The sequence below is a fragment of the Micropterus dolomieu genome, linkage group LG21 (assembly GCF_021292245.1).
Source record: "Micropterus dolomieu isolate WLL.071019.BEF.003 ecotype Adirondacks linkage group LG21, ASM2129224v1, whole genome shotgun sequence".
NCBI classification, from domain to species: domain Eukaryota; kingdom Metazoa; phylum Chordata; class Actinopteri; order Centrarchiformes; family Centrarchidae; genus Micropterus; species Micropterus dolomieu.
The window spans coordinates 25,704,569-25,721,970 of record NC_060170.1 but is presented as its reverse complement, the minus strand read 5'-3'; the positions used below and the strand labels follow the sequence as shown (position 1 = coordinate 25,721,970).

The 17,402-nt window shown below is 41.0% G+C and overlaps 2 protein-coding genes across 3 annotated transcripts in view; one reads left to right on the top strand and one right to left on the bottom strand.

Annotated features, from left to right (window-relative positions):
* The window catches only part of pip5k1bb (phosphatidylinositol-4-phosphate 5-kinase, type I, beta b), a 35,890-nt gene extending 20,533 nt beyond the window's left edge, over positions 1-15,357 (bottom strand). Inside the window, exons 1-4 of one of the 2 annotated variants that reach the window (XM_046035102.1) lie at positions 15,253-15,357; positions 3,247-3,350; positions 3,082-3,144; positions 2,198-2,328 (exon numbers count right to left, since the gene is read on the bottom strand). In XM_046035102.1, the coding sequence (XP_045891058.1) occupies positions 2,198-2,328; positions 3,082-3,144 (194 nt within the window). In that variant the 5' untranslated portion in view covers positions 3,247-3,350; positions 15,253-15,357. Of the gene's footprint in view, positions 1-2,197; positions 2,329-3,081; positions 3,145-3,246; positions 3,351-14,223; positions 14,435-15,252 lie in introns of those variants that run through there. The other variant, XM_046035101.1, reaches the window with a different exon arrangement.
* Positions 15,036-17,402, top strand: part of LOC123960317 (A-agglutinin anchorage subunit-like) — a 2,828-nt gene continuing 461 nt past the window's right edge. Inside the window, exons 1-4 of the mRNA XM_046035003.1 lie at positions 15,036-15,175; positions 15,927-15,973; positions 16,118-16,562; positions 16,645-17,017. Of these exons, the coding sequence (XP_045890959.1) occupies positions 16,832-17,017 (186 nt within the window). The 5' untranslated portion in view covers positions 15,036-15,175; positions 15,927-15,973; positions 16,118-16,562; positions 16,645-16,831. The remainder of the gene's footprint in view (positions 15,176-15,926; positions 15,974-16,117; positions 16,563-16,644; positions 17,018-17,402) is intronic.

Here is a 17,402-nt window from a genome sequence, read left to right as displayed (position 1 = left end):
CAATGACATCTGACTATTCTTTTTAGTGCGTGAGGGGACCAACAATTATCTGTCATCAATGACTGACAGTCCATGATGGCAACACACGCCTCACATGGAAAAACACAGCACCTGGAAATATTTTATTCATTCCAACCATACAGCCATCTGTGTGTGCGTCTGCCTGGTGAAAGATGTGAGATGTGTGCTGGTTGTCAGAGAGACGAAAAACAGTGTGTACATGTGTGTATCATGTTCTTATATCTCTTAGTGGGGCCCATGGAGACTTGTGTCACAGAGAGGACAAACATTTAGGTCCCCACGGTTAGAGACTGCTTTTTGAGGGTTAAGACGTGTTTTTAGTGTTCAGGTTACGTTAAGGTTAAGGTTAAGGTTAAGGTTAAGGTTAAGGTTAGGCAGGTAGTAGTAATGGTTAAGGTTAGGGTAAGGAGCTAGGGAATGCATTATGTTAATGAGATGCCCCCACAGGGATAGTGGAACAAATGTGTGTTTGTGTGTGTGTGAGAGTCAAAGTGAACCATGACATCTCCAGCCATCCAAAACTAGACTGACAGGTAAAGAAACTGTGGAAAAACCTCCAGAGAGGAGCAACAACAAGAGGAGGAAGAGGTGTGGTGAGAGGCAGGGAGGCAATAATAGCATCAGAGAGCCATCCCCATCACTCAGCCACTCTCTCAGGATACTCGATAATAGAAAGAGAGAGGTTTGTGTGCTATTGCAGTACAGAAAAGAAACACTTAGAGTAAGAAGAGAGAATAAAGAGGAAAATTGTTGTAACATGGCAGACGTAACACATCAATTTCCCTCCCCACTGATGATGTTTTGTTTGTTGTGTCTTGTGCAATTTTCTTTTTTCCTAACCACGTAGCCTTGATTTTTTTAAATTTCATGGGGTTTTTTCCCAGTGAAAAGCTGGCCCTGAAGAGAACTTCAACTTTCGTTTGAAAAGGTTGGACATTTGGTGCAAATAGAGAATGATGTAATAAGCTGTCCTTCACTATCTCAGCAAAGCCACAGCAGGTTTTTAAACATGCATCACTGTAGGGCCAACACCAAGAGCAATGTTTGGCTGTTGCTGAGGAGCAGGACGGTAAATGTGCGTGCCAAGACCAGGTTTGCATAAGCAACACAGAGTTTGCATATCCTGGAGCAGCATCTCATAGGTAAACCACATAGCATTTCCTTGCAGGGCTCTCTTCCCGATGCTTAAGTTAAAAACAGTCCATGTATTTGGCCACAGATAGAAAAACAACAAGTGAACAATATTTGCTTGATTATTTCCTTTTGTAGAAATCTTTGCATATTTATTTTTTAATAGAAAATAGAACATTTATACATCATTAATACATTCAAACAGCTAAAATCAAATGATGATGAGATCCTCTAAAACTCACTGTACTGACTATATCTACTGTATAAAATAAAAACTATACATATATTATACCGTATATATAGTATTATATATATATATATATATATATATTTTTTTTTTTTTTTATAGATACAGTATGTGTGTGAACATCAACTAGATTACATAAAATGTTTCTTTAAGCTGAAGACAGGATGAGATGACGGAGCAGACACACACATGGGTTTTGCACTGTGGCAGTAGAGGCACCCATTAAGCTGATTTCACATCTTCTTGGCAGGATTATCTACTAGAATAGTTTTATCCCTGCATCATGCCTTAGACTAGCAAAATGTACTTTGTTAATAAATGATGATGGTGGCAGTTTGCGGTGGCAGCATAATTTCTTTAGACTGGATGTCCAGGGCCTGCACTTTCCATTGAGCATGATTTATAATAGTTTTAAATGTTTTTAATACAAGACCCAGACATATAATATGTGAGTGGGCAGACTGGCAAAGTTTAGTCTTTAGTGGATTTTCATTCATTCACTTTGCAGAGTCAGGAAACTGTCACAGCCAAAGAGCAGCATGTTACCACCTACACATAATCTGTTTTTATGAAGCAGCTCTCTGATTCACTGGCTCTTGTACACCATTAACCTTGAGCTTATGCAAAAGTCTGGCTGCTATTTTGATGACAATGTACAAATTACAGTGCTACACAAATAACTATTTTTTTTAAAGGAGTACATCTGAAAATGTATCAATTAAAGCACATGTCAGTTTGTGTATGGAACCTGTGTACCTGAACGTATGTCTAAGTGGGTTGGCACAACGTAGCACTGACCTGGGCAGAAAGACACTCTCCACCACATAGAAGTCTTGCATAAGCACATCTCTGTCAGGCTTGGAGGTGAGGTTGCCCACTGTATAGCCAATACCAAGCTGAATGGCCCCCTTCAAAGCCGATGATGTGGTCTAGATGGTAACAGAGAAGAGAAAACGTCACATTAGTCACGCTATTATAGCATTGCGTCACTGCTGTCCCCATTACATGCACCACTGGGTGTAAATGTGAATGAATGAAATGCAAAAAATAGGCAAGGCTGAGCATACTATTCCTTCAGTTTGAGCCATTTTTATATTTCATTTACCGACTCTAGTTCAATATAACATGTTATTTCACAAATCAAACTATTGCGTAGAGGTAGATGACATCAAAATCAAATAAGCAGACCATACACCGAGACATTAAAATCTATGGCTTTTGTAAAGTACACATTTGTAGCACAATTTCCATAAAAACACAAAACCAAAAAAGGCTGCAAACACATACTAGTAGTGTAGTCCAAGCCTGAACAGTTGCAACCACAGTGGAGTGGCTTGTAATGGTGACAGCTTAAGAAATGCTACCATAACCAGTGATGTCTAAAGAGTTTTTTAAAAAAGTAAAGAAAACAAGTGTGACTAGCACTTGACTGATCTCTGGCAGCAAGCCTAGCAGAGGTCAGAACATTATGTGCTGTAGAAGGACATTTATAGCTCATGAGCTCATATAGAGCTCATGTGACTCACAGGCTCAGAAGTAAAGACCTTTTGGACTTGTTGCTTCTAAACAGCAGCATTACAAAATAAATGAATTCATGTTATGGAAGCAGGTTCACATTCTTCTTAAGAGGCAGATAAAACCAAACACAGCGAGGCTCTTGAATGAGTAGTCATACTTCTTACCTTCTTGTACGTCTTCTCTCTGCTCCAAGTCCCGCTCATCCCATTTTCTGTTGTGGTTGACATCTGAAAGAGACACAAAGGATTGAAATAAAACTATGACAAACAACAAACGACAATTTCCATCATCAACATAGTGACTGGAAAGAGTCAATAGCATAAACCTACCTTGCTTAATGAAAAGCTGTGCCCGACAAAAAGCAATCAGGGCGACATCTCTTGATTGTCAGCTTGAGCAAACATCAGGAGGTTTGGATCTGTCAGGGGACAGTCTGCAACAGAACAGACCCGCAGAGAGTTATTATTACACAATAAGAAACCAGGACAAAAAAACGCTTACAGCCTTGGAATTAAGTGAAGCTATTCCAAAGTTAAGATGTGACAAGCTGAGGACAGGAGGGAACATGTCCACCAGCCAAGATTCCTTGATTAACTGGGATACGTTTTAGGCCATTTGAATTTTAGTCTTTTTCTAAACTCTTGAACTGGCCTGCAGCAGGCAATCTCTGTTTTGACAGTCACTCATTACTAATGAAATGTTTATGCACGTGTGTTTGTAATAACTACCAAAACTCTTCTTATTAGGGTATTGTTTTGGAGAACAATACAATCCTGATTGTCAGTTCAGCTGTTCAGCTGCGTTACAAATTGCACTGTGGAGATGTAGAAAGTACACTATACTTAATACTTAAACATTTACTTGTACCTTCTCTCCCTCATCCCTGACTTCTTTATTTTCATAATTCCTTTCATATCCCAGGAAAGGTGTGTTGGATAAAAAAACACCACATAAAGAAGCAGAGCTGCAGAGTGTGAATGAATAAGGTGTAGCCCTGGGGCTGAAAGTGATCTGCTGGCACTGCCCAGCTTACAGCACAAGCAAGTCCTTACTGAGCGGCAAAAACACCAGCCTGTCTCATTTCCTCACGTGTTTTCCATCATTTTTACTATACCACTCCCTATCACTCTCTTTCCTTCCCTCCTTACGTTTTTCTAGTGTGCTTTCTCCATGTTTCACTCCTTCATTCTCAAGAGAAAATAAGGCAGAGTCACACAAATCAATGAAACTGTGACTGTGTGCGTCTCCTGAGTGAGTGGGAAAAGCAGGGAGGAGGAAAGGATTAAAAGAAACACCGGCAAAATGTGGACTTTGTCTGATAAGCTCTGGCAAGCCTGCAGTCACCACTCCACCTGCATATAAATGCACCTGCAGGTCTCAGAGCCTTGACTATTACCCAGTGTCTTTCTGCTTCATCAGCACTTGCAGTACCATGTCCTTCAGCCACCTGCTCTGTGACCAGCAATCACATCCCCATCAGAATATAAACACTCAATGGAACCAGTTTTATTTTGGACGTCTTAATAAACAGCTACAGTAGTAGTGCTGTTACTGTTGTAACACTGCTCCAAAAAAGGGATCAAATATGTTGTAACCATGTTTAAAAATAGTCTTCAAAAGGAGAATACATGTTGACACACACAAACACACGCGCACACATTGATTCAAATATTAAAAGAATGCAGCAGACACTATACTCTTATCTCCATGCTGGGTTCTTATCTGTACACCAGCTCCTCTGTTGCTATAAACACAGAGACAACTACCAATACAATTTTTTTAGCTGAAAGCACACCTCCCAAATACAGCTATGTGTCTTTGTTTGGGTCTATGCGTCATGTCTATCTTCTCTATCACCATTAAAATAATATTCAGTCTTTTCTTTTCCTGTCTTAGGAAGGAACTGGTCAAGCACATCTGGTCACACAAAACTTGTTAACTCATCCTGAATGGAAATATTTTGTTTGTCGCGTGACTTTGTGTGGCTGGAACGATCACCTAGAATGATCTGTACAAAACAAAATCCAACCAATCCATAGCTGTGTCATTTAAAATTAATCAGAATATGTCTGTTCACCATTGTGTAATGAGGTGTTGATCCACCTGAGCCATTACACTGTATGACTGGCTGTGTGCTCTGAACCTGAGGAATGTTAATGAGCCTGCAGGACTGTCTGGCTCTATGCTCAGCCCTGGCCTGAGTGTCAGTGATAAAAGGGATTGTTTGGACCTCTCTCTCTCTCTCACCTGACCCCACAACCCAGCCGGTGCTCCAATAGACTGTTTCCAGAATAATCCATGCGAGGCCCAGCAGCTGCAGTGAACAACAACAGGTCTGTTGTTCACCTCTCAACAAAAGAGAGGCAAACAGATGGTTGGACGTGTGGATGAAAATGGATGGATGGATCATCCTAATCAGCCGTCTTAAAACTGTCATGCACTATGCACTCGCATTGCAAATATCATCAGCATACAGAAGTATAACAAGGAATTGAAGAGAGCACATTTACACTGTTACAGATATGTAAAATGATACCTTGTACATTGTGAGTCACAATTACATTAGTGGGAGCATCTTAGTCAAATCAATGCCTCTGGCAGATAGTGTATGTGTTGTGGTCTGGGTGAGGACCAAAGAGGTAAACTGAGACAACTGATCAATAAAAAGGAAACTCTTTACTTGAAAGTCTAATTCTGAATGTCTGTAAAGATTCTTAGTCATCCAGGTCATAGTTATCCAAAGAAGGTTAGTCTTAAAGTTAAATCTGAATGAAAACCACTGGCCCGTGTAGAGGGGTTGACTTGTGGGTTGTTTATGTGCCTTTACAAAGGTCAAGCAAGATCATAAAGACGTCATATGTTATAGTAAAACTGTCCAAGGCTATGTATGCACAATGTAGACCAGTAAAATAAATTTGATGGAATGGTGAAAAATACAATATCGGTCAATTTCCACAGTTGGATTTCATGCAAAAGCAAATATACTTTACACAGACAAAGGTAAGTGTCCAGTAAAAATTTAAAATACAAAACTGTTGGAACTGCAAAGTTTCTTAGCAAACACACCCTCTCTGTGAATGTCTTTGTCAAAGCAATGTGCTTTTCATTCATGTTATCTTTCCTACTTCTTAAGTACTTTGTGACTTCTGCTCGTAAAAGGTGCTATTTAAATAAACATTACTTACTTAGCTCTTCTCTCTGTTCCTAAACAACTCTCTTCCCGCTCGTCCACACGCCCTTGTCAACGACTCTACCACCCTTCAAACAAACACACTTGAGAGCAGATCAAACACTGGCTCTCATGCCATTTCTCCTCCATGGTTTCCGGGATATTGCCAAGGGTGCCAGTCATGCCCTGTAGAAGTCAAATAACTACTCTGTACCAAGGCTGACCTGACAAGGAAAATACTATGTTACTGAGAGCAGACACGGTCCGTCTGGTGTAATGAAAATGGAGATCTAATGCACCTGAACTGTCAAAAAGTCTGAGTAGCTGTGGTAATATTACCGCACTAACCTCAGTAGGCAAGATAGTTGTACTAATGAAGGCAGGAATCAGACAGATCAATCAACCAATCACGAGCCATGCTACATGGTTGTTTTGGAAATTATACATACTTTAAAAATCAGTCATCTCTTCCTATAGGAAGATCTGGTTCTTTACAATAAGGAAAAGTGGAAAAGCAATTTTCCCAGTAGAGCACAACCATTTTCAAACCATGTGATCATATCACGGCTGAGATATTCAGAACTACATATAGGTTCCTTTTTGCTCTACTTTGCTTCACTCCCCAGATACTATTGGATTACTGTAGCAGATTGGAGACATAATGGAAAATCAATAGCAGACCAGCAATGCAGAGCGCCGAGGACTGGCCTACTGGGCTTTCATGACCTTCACAATCCCTGAGTGAGATGTTAGATAAGCACAGATATCTGGATTTGGGTGGATACAATCAAGAAGATGCATGGGGAGTCAGCTTAGCTTGGCCTGCAGGGGATCGGCTTCATCAACTTAACTGCTCTGATCCTTAACTACGGCTCACAGAAACTCTACCCACGCAAAATTTTACTCAGACAACTTGTTTAATTGCATTGTTGTTTGTATTTTTAAAATCTCTTTTCAGTATCCAAAAATACTCAATATTCCACAACCAAAGCCAACATGATATAGCACATTGAAATAAAGTGTGAGCTACTACATGAAACAAAATCCCAAAAGTACTATATATCCTAACGCTGAATGTATTGGTCATCTTTCTGACACAAAAAGAGATTCATCCATTCAGAAGCTCTGCTACAAAGCTCTGCTCAAATACACACAAAGAAAACAGAATAGAAAGCACAAACAGTTTCAACGTGCAAGCCTACATGTGCACACAAACATACAGGTTTACATAGCCACACACCCTCTCTGTTTTCTCTCCCTGGTGAGTCCCCACGCCAAATGAAGCTGTAACACAGCAGACAGATATTACTTTGAACTGTTTTTGGTCTGTTCTGTTCCATATTTCACTGTATCCTCTGGAGGTGTGTTTGTTTTCGTCATCCCTCGCAGTGATACGCTGTGCTTTAACTTCAGAGTAGTGTCTGTCTGTTGACAGCAGGCACAACGCAGCATTGCAGCGCTGGCAAAGACGTGTGTGTGAGTGAGTGTGTGGGGACACTATGTCTAAACAAGACAAAAAACATGTAGACACATGTGAATGTTTGATTGGCTGAAGTAAAAATGTGGACATGTATTGCTATTAGTACTCGTAGGGCAAAAATAAAAGTTTGGCCAAAGGGCAGTACCACATAAAGACTATGTTGTTGCCTAAATCAAAAGAGTTTATCTTAACGTTTAGCATGTAACATCCAGTGTGTAGCATGTACAGTATGTCACACATATTAACATGTGTACGCTTAGCTTACGTGCTAATGTAGTGTAATAGTTCATGTACAGCATGTAAGAATGCTATCGACATCCTGTTAGTGACACTATTTTGGCATTGATCTCAGAGTACATGGGAAACTTTGGCCATGAGTTTTAGATGCATCTTGTCATGAAAGTGACATCTGTGCCATATTTGGAAAAGTATGGTACAAACCGCCAGCAGAGCTAGAATGGCTAAAAATACAGTTATTTCTGTCTTAACAACATGATGCTGCAAGGAGAAGACAACAACAGCAAGGAATGGGAGCTCTTTAGAGTGAGAAAAGCTACTGTCCATGATCTATCATCACAAAGTGCAGAGTGTGCTGAGCACAATATCAATCATAATACTTGTCTCAGTAAGGAGTGTGCACATGTGAGATACACTACTGGCCAGGCAACTATTACCAACTAAATGCAAACTTTAACTGATGGCATTTGACCTTTTGGCAGCAAATAAAGAGAAACAATAGGTGGGAGGAGAGGAGGGACTACACCTACAGAGGTATGACCTTTGAAATGTGAAAAATGAGCTAGAAAGACAGAGGAGGAAGACAATGGGAAAGAGAAACAGAGATACAGAACAAAATGTGTGATAGTTTTAAATATTTAGTTGGGTGCTTCCAACAACGTACAACAATGCACAAACATGTCAAATGTTATTGACAGAAAAAAAAATTCCCAGCAGGACAGAAAAAAACCCCAATATAATATGACAATGCATAAACAATATAATGACAATGAATATATTTGGTTTTCTAAGACAACATGAACACAAGAAACCCGGGGAGAAGACTCAGCCTGTGTATTTGTAATTCAGAGAGTGTCTCCTCTAGTTCCACTCCGCATGAAAAGCACTGAGGAGGAGGGCACGCTCTGTGTCCAGAGTCACATGATTCAAATGAAGGAATGGGGGGTGCTGGTGGTGGTGGGGGGGGGTTTGAGAGAGAAAACAGAGACGATGTTCTCTAAAGACACAGAGGCAGGGACAGGCTGCCCTGATGGAGCGATACAGTCCAGCACTGATACACTCTGAGACAAGGACTTATTACAGCAGGCTTATTATATTCAACCACCAGATATCTATACTATCTAGCCTCAGCTCTTAAAGTCAGAGCCCATGACACAAAGGGAAGAGAGAGACTTGCCCATCCCAGGCAAGCCTAGCTTAGTTTTACTTAGCCCTGCTCTGGAGTCCAAAGGTCCTCTCACTCTCCCTTAAGCCACAAGGGTGACAGGGAGGATTATTACTATGCATATCGCTGTGGGCATAAGTTTATTATTCTCATTAGTTTACTTTATTGATCAGAGGTCACAGGCTGCTAAAGGAAACGAGGAGGAATTTCATGCTTCACCCAGCCCTCTGTGTGTTGCTGTATAACCATTTCGTCATCTCTCTTTCCCACTCTCTCACTCTAGCACCCCATCGTCCCCTCTTGGGCCTCTGTGAGCCTCGTCATTACCAAGAAAGGAATGTAGGAGGAGGGCATTGGTGCTCTGCAGGGCCAAAACAACAAACAACAACAACAAACACCACAACCTCCGAATAATCTGAATTCCTGCAGGGCTGCCAACCTAGCGCCCTGCCTGCACCACTCCAACCAACCAGTCGTTATACAGAGGAGCACAATTACGAGCCAATTACCGCTGCAGCCTTCCTCTGGCAGATTATTTCGTCCTTTCCTCAAAAGCTGGTGCCAACATGCTACGAGGCTGTGGGGGGGGGGCTATCTTTTGGAGGTCATTAAGATCAAAGCGATAATACTGGGAAATTCTACATCCATTGCAAAGTAAATCAAGGCCATTTTTTGACAGACCCTGGCACTGCGGTTTGTTGACAGTCTTTCCAAAATTAACATATTTCTGTACAAACATGAATTTTGGAAGACAGTATAGCTGAAACACTGCTTTGACTGATGAATATTTGTCAAGTCACATTACTATCAATAATTACATAAGGTGCTATGAATGAGGACTGTCCTGATCATTTGTATCTTCACTCTTAAACTGTGAAGGATACTACTGGGAGATTTAAAAAAAGATGATTCAAAATCTGTCATAGAGGCTGAGATATCATGGCTTTTAGTCCCCTAAAGAGGGATTGGGTTGAACACACAATACAGCTCAATGATTTATTTTAATTCTCCCTGCCTGGTAAATGTCTTTTAACCTTCCCACCACCGAGTTTGTAACGAAAACTTTGTTATAAATCTGTAGTCTCCAAGCAGAATCCAAGATAACAATGTTTCCGGACTTAACATAGCTCCTTCAGAGCCTTTGAAGATATTACATGATATTAATGGTTTTCAGTTTTTACTTTCCATGACAAGTAAAGTGATCTTCATGTGTTAAAATTTTTCACTTATAGCATTAGTAAAGCCAAAGACAGTTATGGCAAGGACTTCAAGGGTTAAAAGGTAAAAGAACATTCATGCTTTTTTTACTCTATCTCTGAACTTGTTTATACGTATTTTTAATTCAACATTTTAAATTGTTATTACAATTTTTTTAGTTTTAGTATTAGTTATTACATGAACTTGAAATTACTTTTCACGTTTTACTTTAAGAATTACTTACATATACAAATATTACAGATCACATATAAGGGAGGACTGGCAAACAGTTCCATTGCTTTGAAAAATAACGTGGGGGAACCCCTTATTTTCTATGAAATTTTATACCTTCTAGGGTGAACACTGATCACAGTACTGATAATAACAGTTAATTATGAATTCCTGACTGAGTCGCTATCAGTAGTAGGCCTATGTGGTATGTGCTGACATGAGTGCAGCCTGGCTGATGAATGAGGACAATAAAACAGAAAACAGAGAGAGAGGGAGCTGCCCACCATTCGCGTAGGTAGAGGTGCAACACTACTGAATAGAGGTGTGGAGGCTAAACCTCATCCGATCAACCAACACTATATATGTCAAACTGCCCACTGCCCCGTCTAGGTTTTATACTACAGCATCTTCTTCAGCAGCACTCTGATTCATTCTGCTGGCCCTGAAAAAAGTGCTTCTGATTCTTTGTTTTAAAACATTTGAGGAGGATTGGAGCACTTATTCAATTAGTCCAATGATCTGTTAGTCTACTGACAATAAATTTCACTTCTGATGAGCAATTCATAATTTTAGTCATCTAGTAAAAACACCAAACAAACTACTTAATGCTTCACGAATGTAGATTCTGATAAATCGAGATGGCCAATATATCAGCTTTATCCGTATCAGCATATGCGTCGGCCAACGAGTAACAAGACATTGTTATTGTTACATTCATAGATATAGTTGAGCCTATTTAGAAACAGCGTGCACATTCATATAATAATATATTAGCATATATCATTATCAGATTTGTTAGCCACTCAAATGATCAGTATCTGCCTCAAAAATCCAGTTTAGTCAGACTATAAGAATATTGTTTTATTGGTTGCTGGTTTGACATTTTATAGGCTAAATTACTAATTTAGTAATTGAGTCATCAAACAGTACAAGTTTAACCAATAGAAAATGTAGTCATAAGTAGCAATCCCTAAAGGCCTGGCAATGACTTACTCGAAAATAGCAAAGCAGCATAACACACAACACTCTTTAACCATCAGAAAATGCAAAGCCAACTGCTCATGGTATTATAGGACGTACAGTACGAAGTATCAAGTGCAACACTAAACAGAATTAAAATGACTCCAATAATGTCCTATACTATCCAGGAATGACCAAATAATCAGACATAGATGGATTCTACATTTTGTTTTAATATACAGATTTCAAGCTGTATGGAAACAACTTACAAATAATTTCGGATCCCATTCACTCGCTCTGTTTCTTCACTGAAATTAAAGTAAAGTGATATGAGTAAAGACTGCTGCAAGTGAGCTGAGAAAAGAATGGCGTGGTGCTGAATAACTCGAGATGACAAACTCTGGAAAGAAAACAAACACTCTTGTCACGCTTTCAGCTCTTTGCAACTGGAACGTGGCACATTAGCACTTCGACCCAGAACATAACACTGCAGACGGGAGTGAGAGAGGATCCTTTGAGAGAAGAATTAGAGTGCAGCCAGGAGGAAGACAGGTCACACTAAACACACAAATATTACGAGGTCCCGGATTTCATTTTCACAACACAGTGAGGCATTTTTTTATCAGAACATCTTCAATGTAACCACACCCAACGTGGGGCCACCCTGCTGCGTGCGGACACAAGGCACATGGGTCAGTCAGACCATTATCAGGAATGAGAGAGAGAGAGAGAGCTGAGATCTACTGTTCAGAGCTCTGACTTATGTAACTGTCTTAATGAGCCTCATATGCCTGTTATTTTGGTCCTATCACTACTGGGATCCCATGGAACAGTACACAGAGTGCTCTTTGACCCAAAATCACATGACTGCACTAAAACCCCATAGCTGTTAATTGCTGTGCTACCTCTTCGCCATAAATCAGTAAAAGGATATACTAATGTTGGCTTAACAAAGGCGACTCTTTGCTTTGGAACAGTGATTAATGCTTAAGTTTCACGATTTAATCACTAATTTAAGAGAGAATCCGGAGAGTCCACTGTAAAAGCCCAAGAAGAGCTGGTAATATATATGATTTGTGATGACAAGATTTTGGCTCTAAAGTGCGGGGGCACTTCTGCTGCTACTCAGATGGAAAATATTACATAATGCACAGATGCTGCTCACTCTGACGAGCAACATATCAGTGCAAGGGTGGCAGGCAGCACAGCACAGCACAGGAGCTCAGGTGTTAGTCCCAAGGAGAGAGCAGCAGATTTGCATGAGCTGTTTTCCCTTTCAAACATCCTCTGCAGCAATTTGACCAACCTGGCCCAAGCTGGACCACTTGCAATACCTCCTAGTCAAATAAGGAAGAAACATGAAGTTCGTAATGGTAACCACAGGCTCGAAATCCTGTGTAACACCTTGTCCTTGTCCTAAAGCCTGGCTTGAAACCAGCCAGATTTGCATGATTATTAATTTTCTCCAACCATCAGTATGTCACACTTTGGTTTAACTGGCATCTGTGAAGATTCTCAGTCATCCAGATCATAGTTATCCAAGGAAGGTTAAAATCAAGGGCAACTGGACTTGGTGGAAGATACTTGAAGATGTTTCCCATCTCATCCAAAAGGGCTTGTTGGTGGTAATGTCTATTATTTCAATTATTACAAGATATTTTTTAACATATGTTGCTTTATTAGCCACTTTGCAGTGCAGAAAAACAACACATACATGGGGTCACAGGGCAAAATCAGACCCAGGAAATAGCAGATACACTTCACTCTTCAGCTAGCTGAACCACCCAGCTGCCTCTCTCACAGCAGAGAGAAAAGCCCATCGTAATTTGCCAAAACTTCCTTTATTCTGACAAAGTAAACCACTCACTCAGAAACAAAAACATAAATTTGCCTATTAAAATTCATTAGATTGACAATGATATAAAATCATATAAACATATCATAAAGTTCAACAGTTGAACTGCCACTGAATGATAACCAGGAAGTCCAGATCATTCACTGGACACTGCTGTTGTTGAGCTCGCCTAAGCAGCTTTCCTGCTCACTGGGCAGCCATCATTCTCCCAGCATAGCATGCAAGATAACCAGTTATCTCTTTTTTTCTTAGGACTGGCAAAGATATTTCCAACTACTAGAAGGAGAAATGTAGCACTTCACTGTCAAGAGCAGTGATAATGTGAGGCTCATGCCAGTAAATTAAAGGCTGGTCCAGTACAGCATCAAATAATGCACACAGCTAAAATATTTGGAATACAAATATGTCACCTGGGGTTTTGATTAGATTTCCATTATTATAATTTTGAGTTATTGAGTTTTGAGCCAGTGACTTTCTTCCTTGTGTTACACAACCTTCAACAAGCCAGCCTCACCTACCATAAAACTACACAGACGTCCAGTTCCTGCCTAAAAGCGCAAGACACAGTTGCACACATAGATAACAAACTTTGGCATTAGTAGGAAGCAGAAACAAAAAGTAAATGTTGATACAGCGAAACTGAGTGACTGTCCATCAGCTGCACTCTGGCCCCAACTGGTTGTATGACAGGCTTCCCAAAAACAAGAATTTAATTTAGTTGAAAGGTTGAAAATAAAAATGAGCCACCCCCTAAACCAAGACTGCATTTAATTTTTATACCGCCACTTAACTGTTATCATTTGAATTATGATACAACAATAATACCTTCTACAATCTCAACACATTGGTTTGTCATTTGACCAGAAACTGTTTAAGCGCACCTGCAGATTTTCACCTGTCGCAGCATCTGGATACACTTGGAAACACTACACGTAAAGTCTATTTGTAAAACAATAGTCAAGACATCTAATGTTTCACTAGATGGGCTACATGAAACTCATCGAACCCTTACCAGCCAATCGTCTTCTTCCGAGTAAAAATAATGTTTTCCTGACAGTGGCTGCTGCAGTCCTCACAAAAAGCCCAGTCGATACCCAACTGATAAATAAATGCGATTAAGATAAATGTACGCAGTGTGTATTTCCACCGCAGGGGAACAGCGTACAACTACAGAATCACTCCTCCGCTGAGGGCAGCAAGAAGCCGTGTGTGTCTCTGTGTCCCTGCTCTGCCTCTTTACATGCAACCATGCCTTCAGTGCACCACTGGATCCAAAAATGACAAGCGACTCGAACACGCCCTCTGCAGGCAGACTTCAATTTGCTCAGGAAAAAATTAAAAGAAAGCTTCATTTCATTTCTTTGCCTAAAATGTGTAAGGTAATGATAATATCTCTGTTATCTCTCCCAACTGTAATAGAAGTTTATTCACATCTGCGTTCCTGGTTGCATGATATTTGACTTTTGGTAAATACAGTAGCAGTAAGGTGGCCTAGTGGATAGCACTATGGCCTCACAGAAAGAAAGGCCTGGGTTTGAATCCTAGTCGTTTCTCCCAGTGTCTGCATGGGTTTCCTCCGGGTGCTCCAGTTTCCCCCACCATCAAAACGTTAGGTAGGTTCTCCAGTCACAGCTGTTTGACCAGACACTGCATTCAATCTGGAGTTTGCCCCCAGGCACATATCCCTTCAGGGTTACTCTTGTAGACTGTAGACAATTGCGGGCCGTCTATTGGCCCCGGGTCTAAAGTGTGTACATGTGACTGGCGGAGAGTCTACAGCGCGGCTGAGCTCTCGACCAATCGGACTTCGCGTAGCCGCCAGAGCTCCCGCATCCTCGCGGTGATTGACAGCCGGTAGTCTACTACGGCTTTCGGAGCTAGCTAACTCACCTGCCCCCGCCTCCTGTGGCTGATCGTTAACTGTGGATTAAGAGAAATAACTCCACTTCATAGCCTACTTCAAGGTAAGGAATAAGCTCTTTCGCTATTATTGTGTGTGTGTGTGTCCGCATAGTAACGTAATGCTAATTTTGATACTAACCTGACCGCCGCTCATTCTTTGTCCATTTGCAGGCTCTGATGGTAAAACAATAACCCGAAATTACCTTTTAATAATGGCGACAAAGCCCAATAAAGTCTGTAGAAAACACTAGCATAACGTCGCTGATAATGTTTTAAATAGTTGGCGTTGGGCGCCGTAAAGCAAGTTATGCCCAAGGTCCTGACGGGTGTTTGTTTGTGTGTGTTTCACTTAGTTGTAATCAAGACCGTGGAACAGTATTTATGGTAAATCAGCCCCATTGAACACATATTAATGCCGGTCTGCGCAACACATACGAGCCGCCCTCTTCTTCAAACTCCCTGTCGCCAGATTTGAGGGAAACTCTTCATCATCTTTTCAAGCTTGTCTCTCTTCTAAAACCATTTCTAGGGCCCTCTATGAGCAGATACTCTTTGCCATATTGATCAGTCGCGATGAGGAGCCCCGTTTTGCAGCTGGGATAGTGTTTGAGTAAACATATGATGTTTAAAAGTCTTTTCAAATAATAACACAAGCATTCTCCATTGTACCACTAAAACTTGTCACCTGGCTTCTAAACGTCTTTCTCACCCTTGTGAAAGAGTTTCAGAACCACACTGGCTGTATGTGTGAGCTAGAAAAAAGTATGCACATTTAAGTAAGCCCTCTTTAACTGGCCTAACATGTTCTTACAGAGAGTGAGGACAGAGGATGGAGTTTAAGACAGCTCGTCATTCAGCAGGTGAGTCACAGGGGAAGACTGGAATATTCATCTTCACCGTCTTCATCATTACCACCTGTGTTTCCTCATGCCAATTCTAAAGAATTTTCTTCCAGCGTGTGTCATTACATAATCATAACACTTTAAGAGTTTAATGTTTTTCAGCTAAGAGACCTGGAATGGATCTGTTGATGCCTGTCTTGTGTTTTCTGGACACAAGTGTGCCACAGGATAGGCAACAACGCCTTCTTAAGGCAACATAGGAGGCCAGGGCATGCCAGTCGTCAAAAACATCCCAAACGTATGACGACAGCAGGCTGAGGGATCCCAAGACGGCTATTGAGGAAAGTAATATATATCAGCATAGGTGTCCAAGACGCACGACCAACATACGGTCACATGTCCATGTGCACTAGAATTCTTATATTGTTATTTTATAGTTATAACAACACTTCCGATGTCTTAAATCTGCAGCTAAAAGGAGATGCCAGATAATCACGGCAACTCCGACAGAGAAGCAGTTTTTTGGTCAGCTAATTATTACTTTTGGAAAGTACAATGGCAAAAGCTTCAAGTGACTGGTGGAAAAAGATGTAGGATACATTAAATAGTGAGTATATTTCACTAAACAATCAATCAAACTTTGTACAGTTTGTCTTTTCTTATATTGAATATCATGTTCTATATTTTAGCATCCTGGACTGCCATATCAAAGAGAGCCGTCAACCAGACAGGAAAGCTGGAATCAAAGATGAGTGGGTGAAGGATTACCTGCTCAAATACGTGCAGTTGTTTCCTCCAGTCTCCTGCCACCTGGAGATCAACGTTGACCGGGCCAATTATGGCCAGGGCCGCTTCAGGTCCTTCACATTCCAGGAAATGTGGCAGTGGTACAGCCTTCACAAGCACCTCCAAGCTGACCCTCAGGCTGGGAGTGACCATGAGAGGAAGATGGCTCAGGAGGCTTTCTCCTCCGTTCGACAGTGGCATGTCATGAAGGAGGACGACATCTCTTCAAAGTTGCTGAAGCGCTTCAGACTCTATATTGTCACCAAAGAGACAGAGGTAGGTTAAAGCACCTTAAGGAAAAAGCAGGGTGCAGTTCATAAGAGATGCCTCAAACCTGTACTTAAATTCAATTCAATTCAATTCAATTTTATTTATATAGCGCCAAATCACAACAACAGTTATCTCACAGCGCTTTTCATAAAAGAGCAGGTCTAGACCGTACTCTGTGATGATATTTACAGAAGCCCAACAGTTCCCACCAAGAGCAAGCACTAGGCGACAGAGGCAAGGAAAAACTTCCTTTTAAGAGGCAGAAACCTCGAGCAGAACCATGGCTCAGGGTGGGCGGCCATCTGCCTCGACCGGTTGGGGTGAGAGAGAGAGAGAGAGAGAAAGAGAGAGAGAAAGAGAGTGAAAGAGAGAGAGAGAGAGAAAGAGAGAG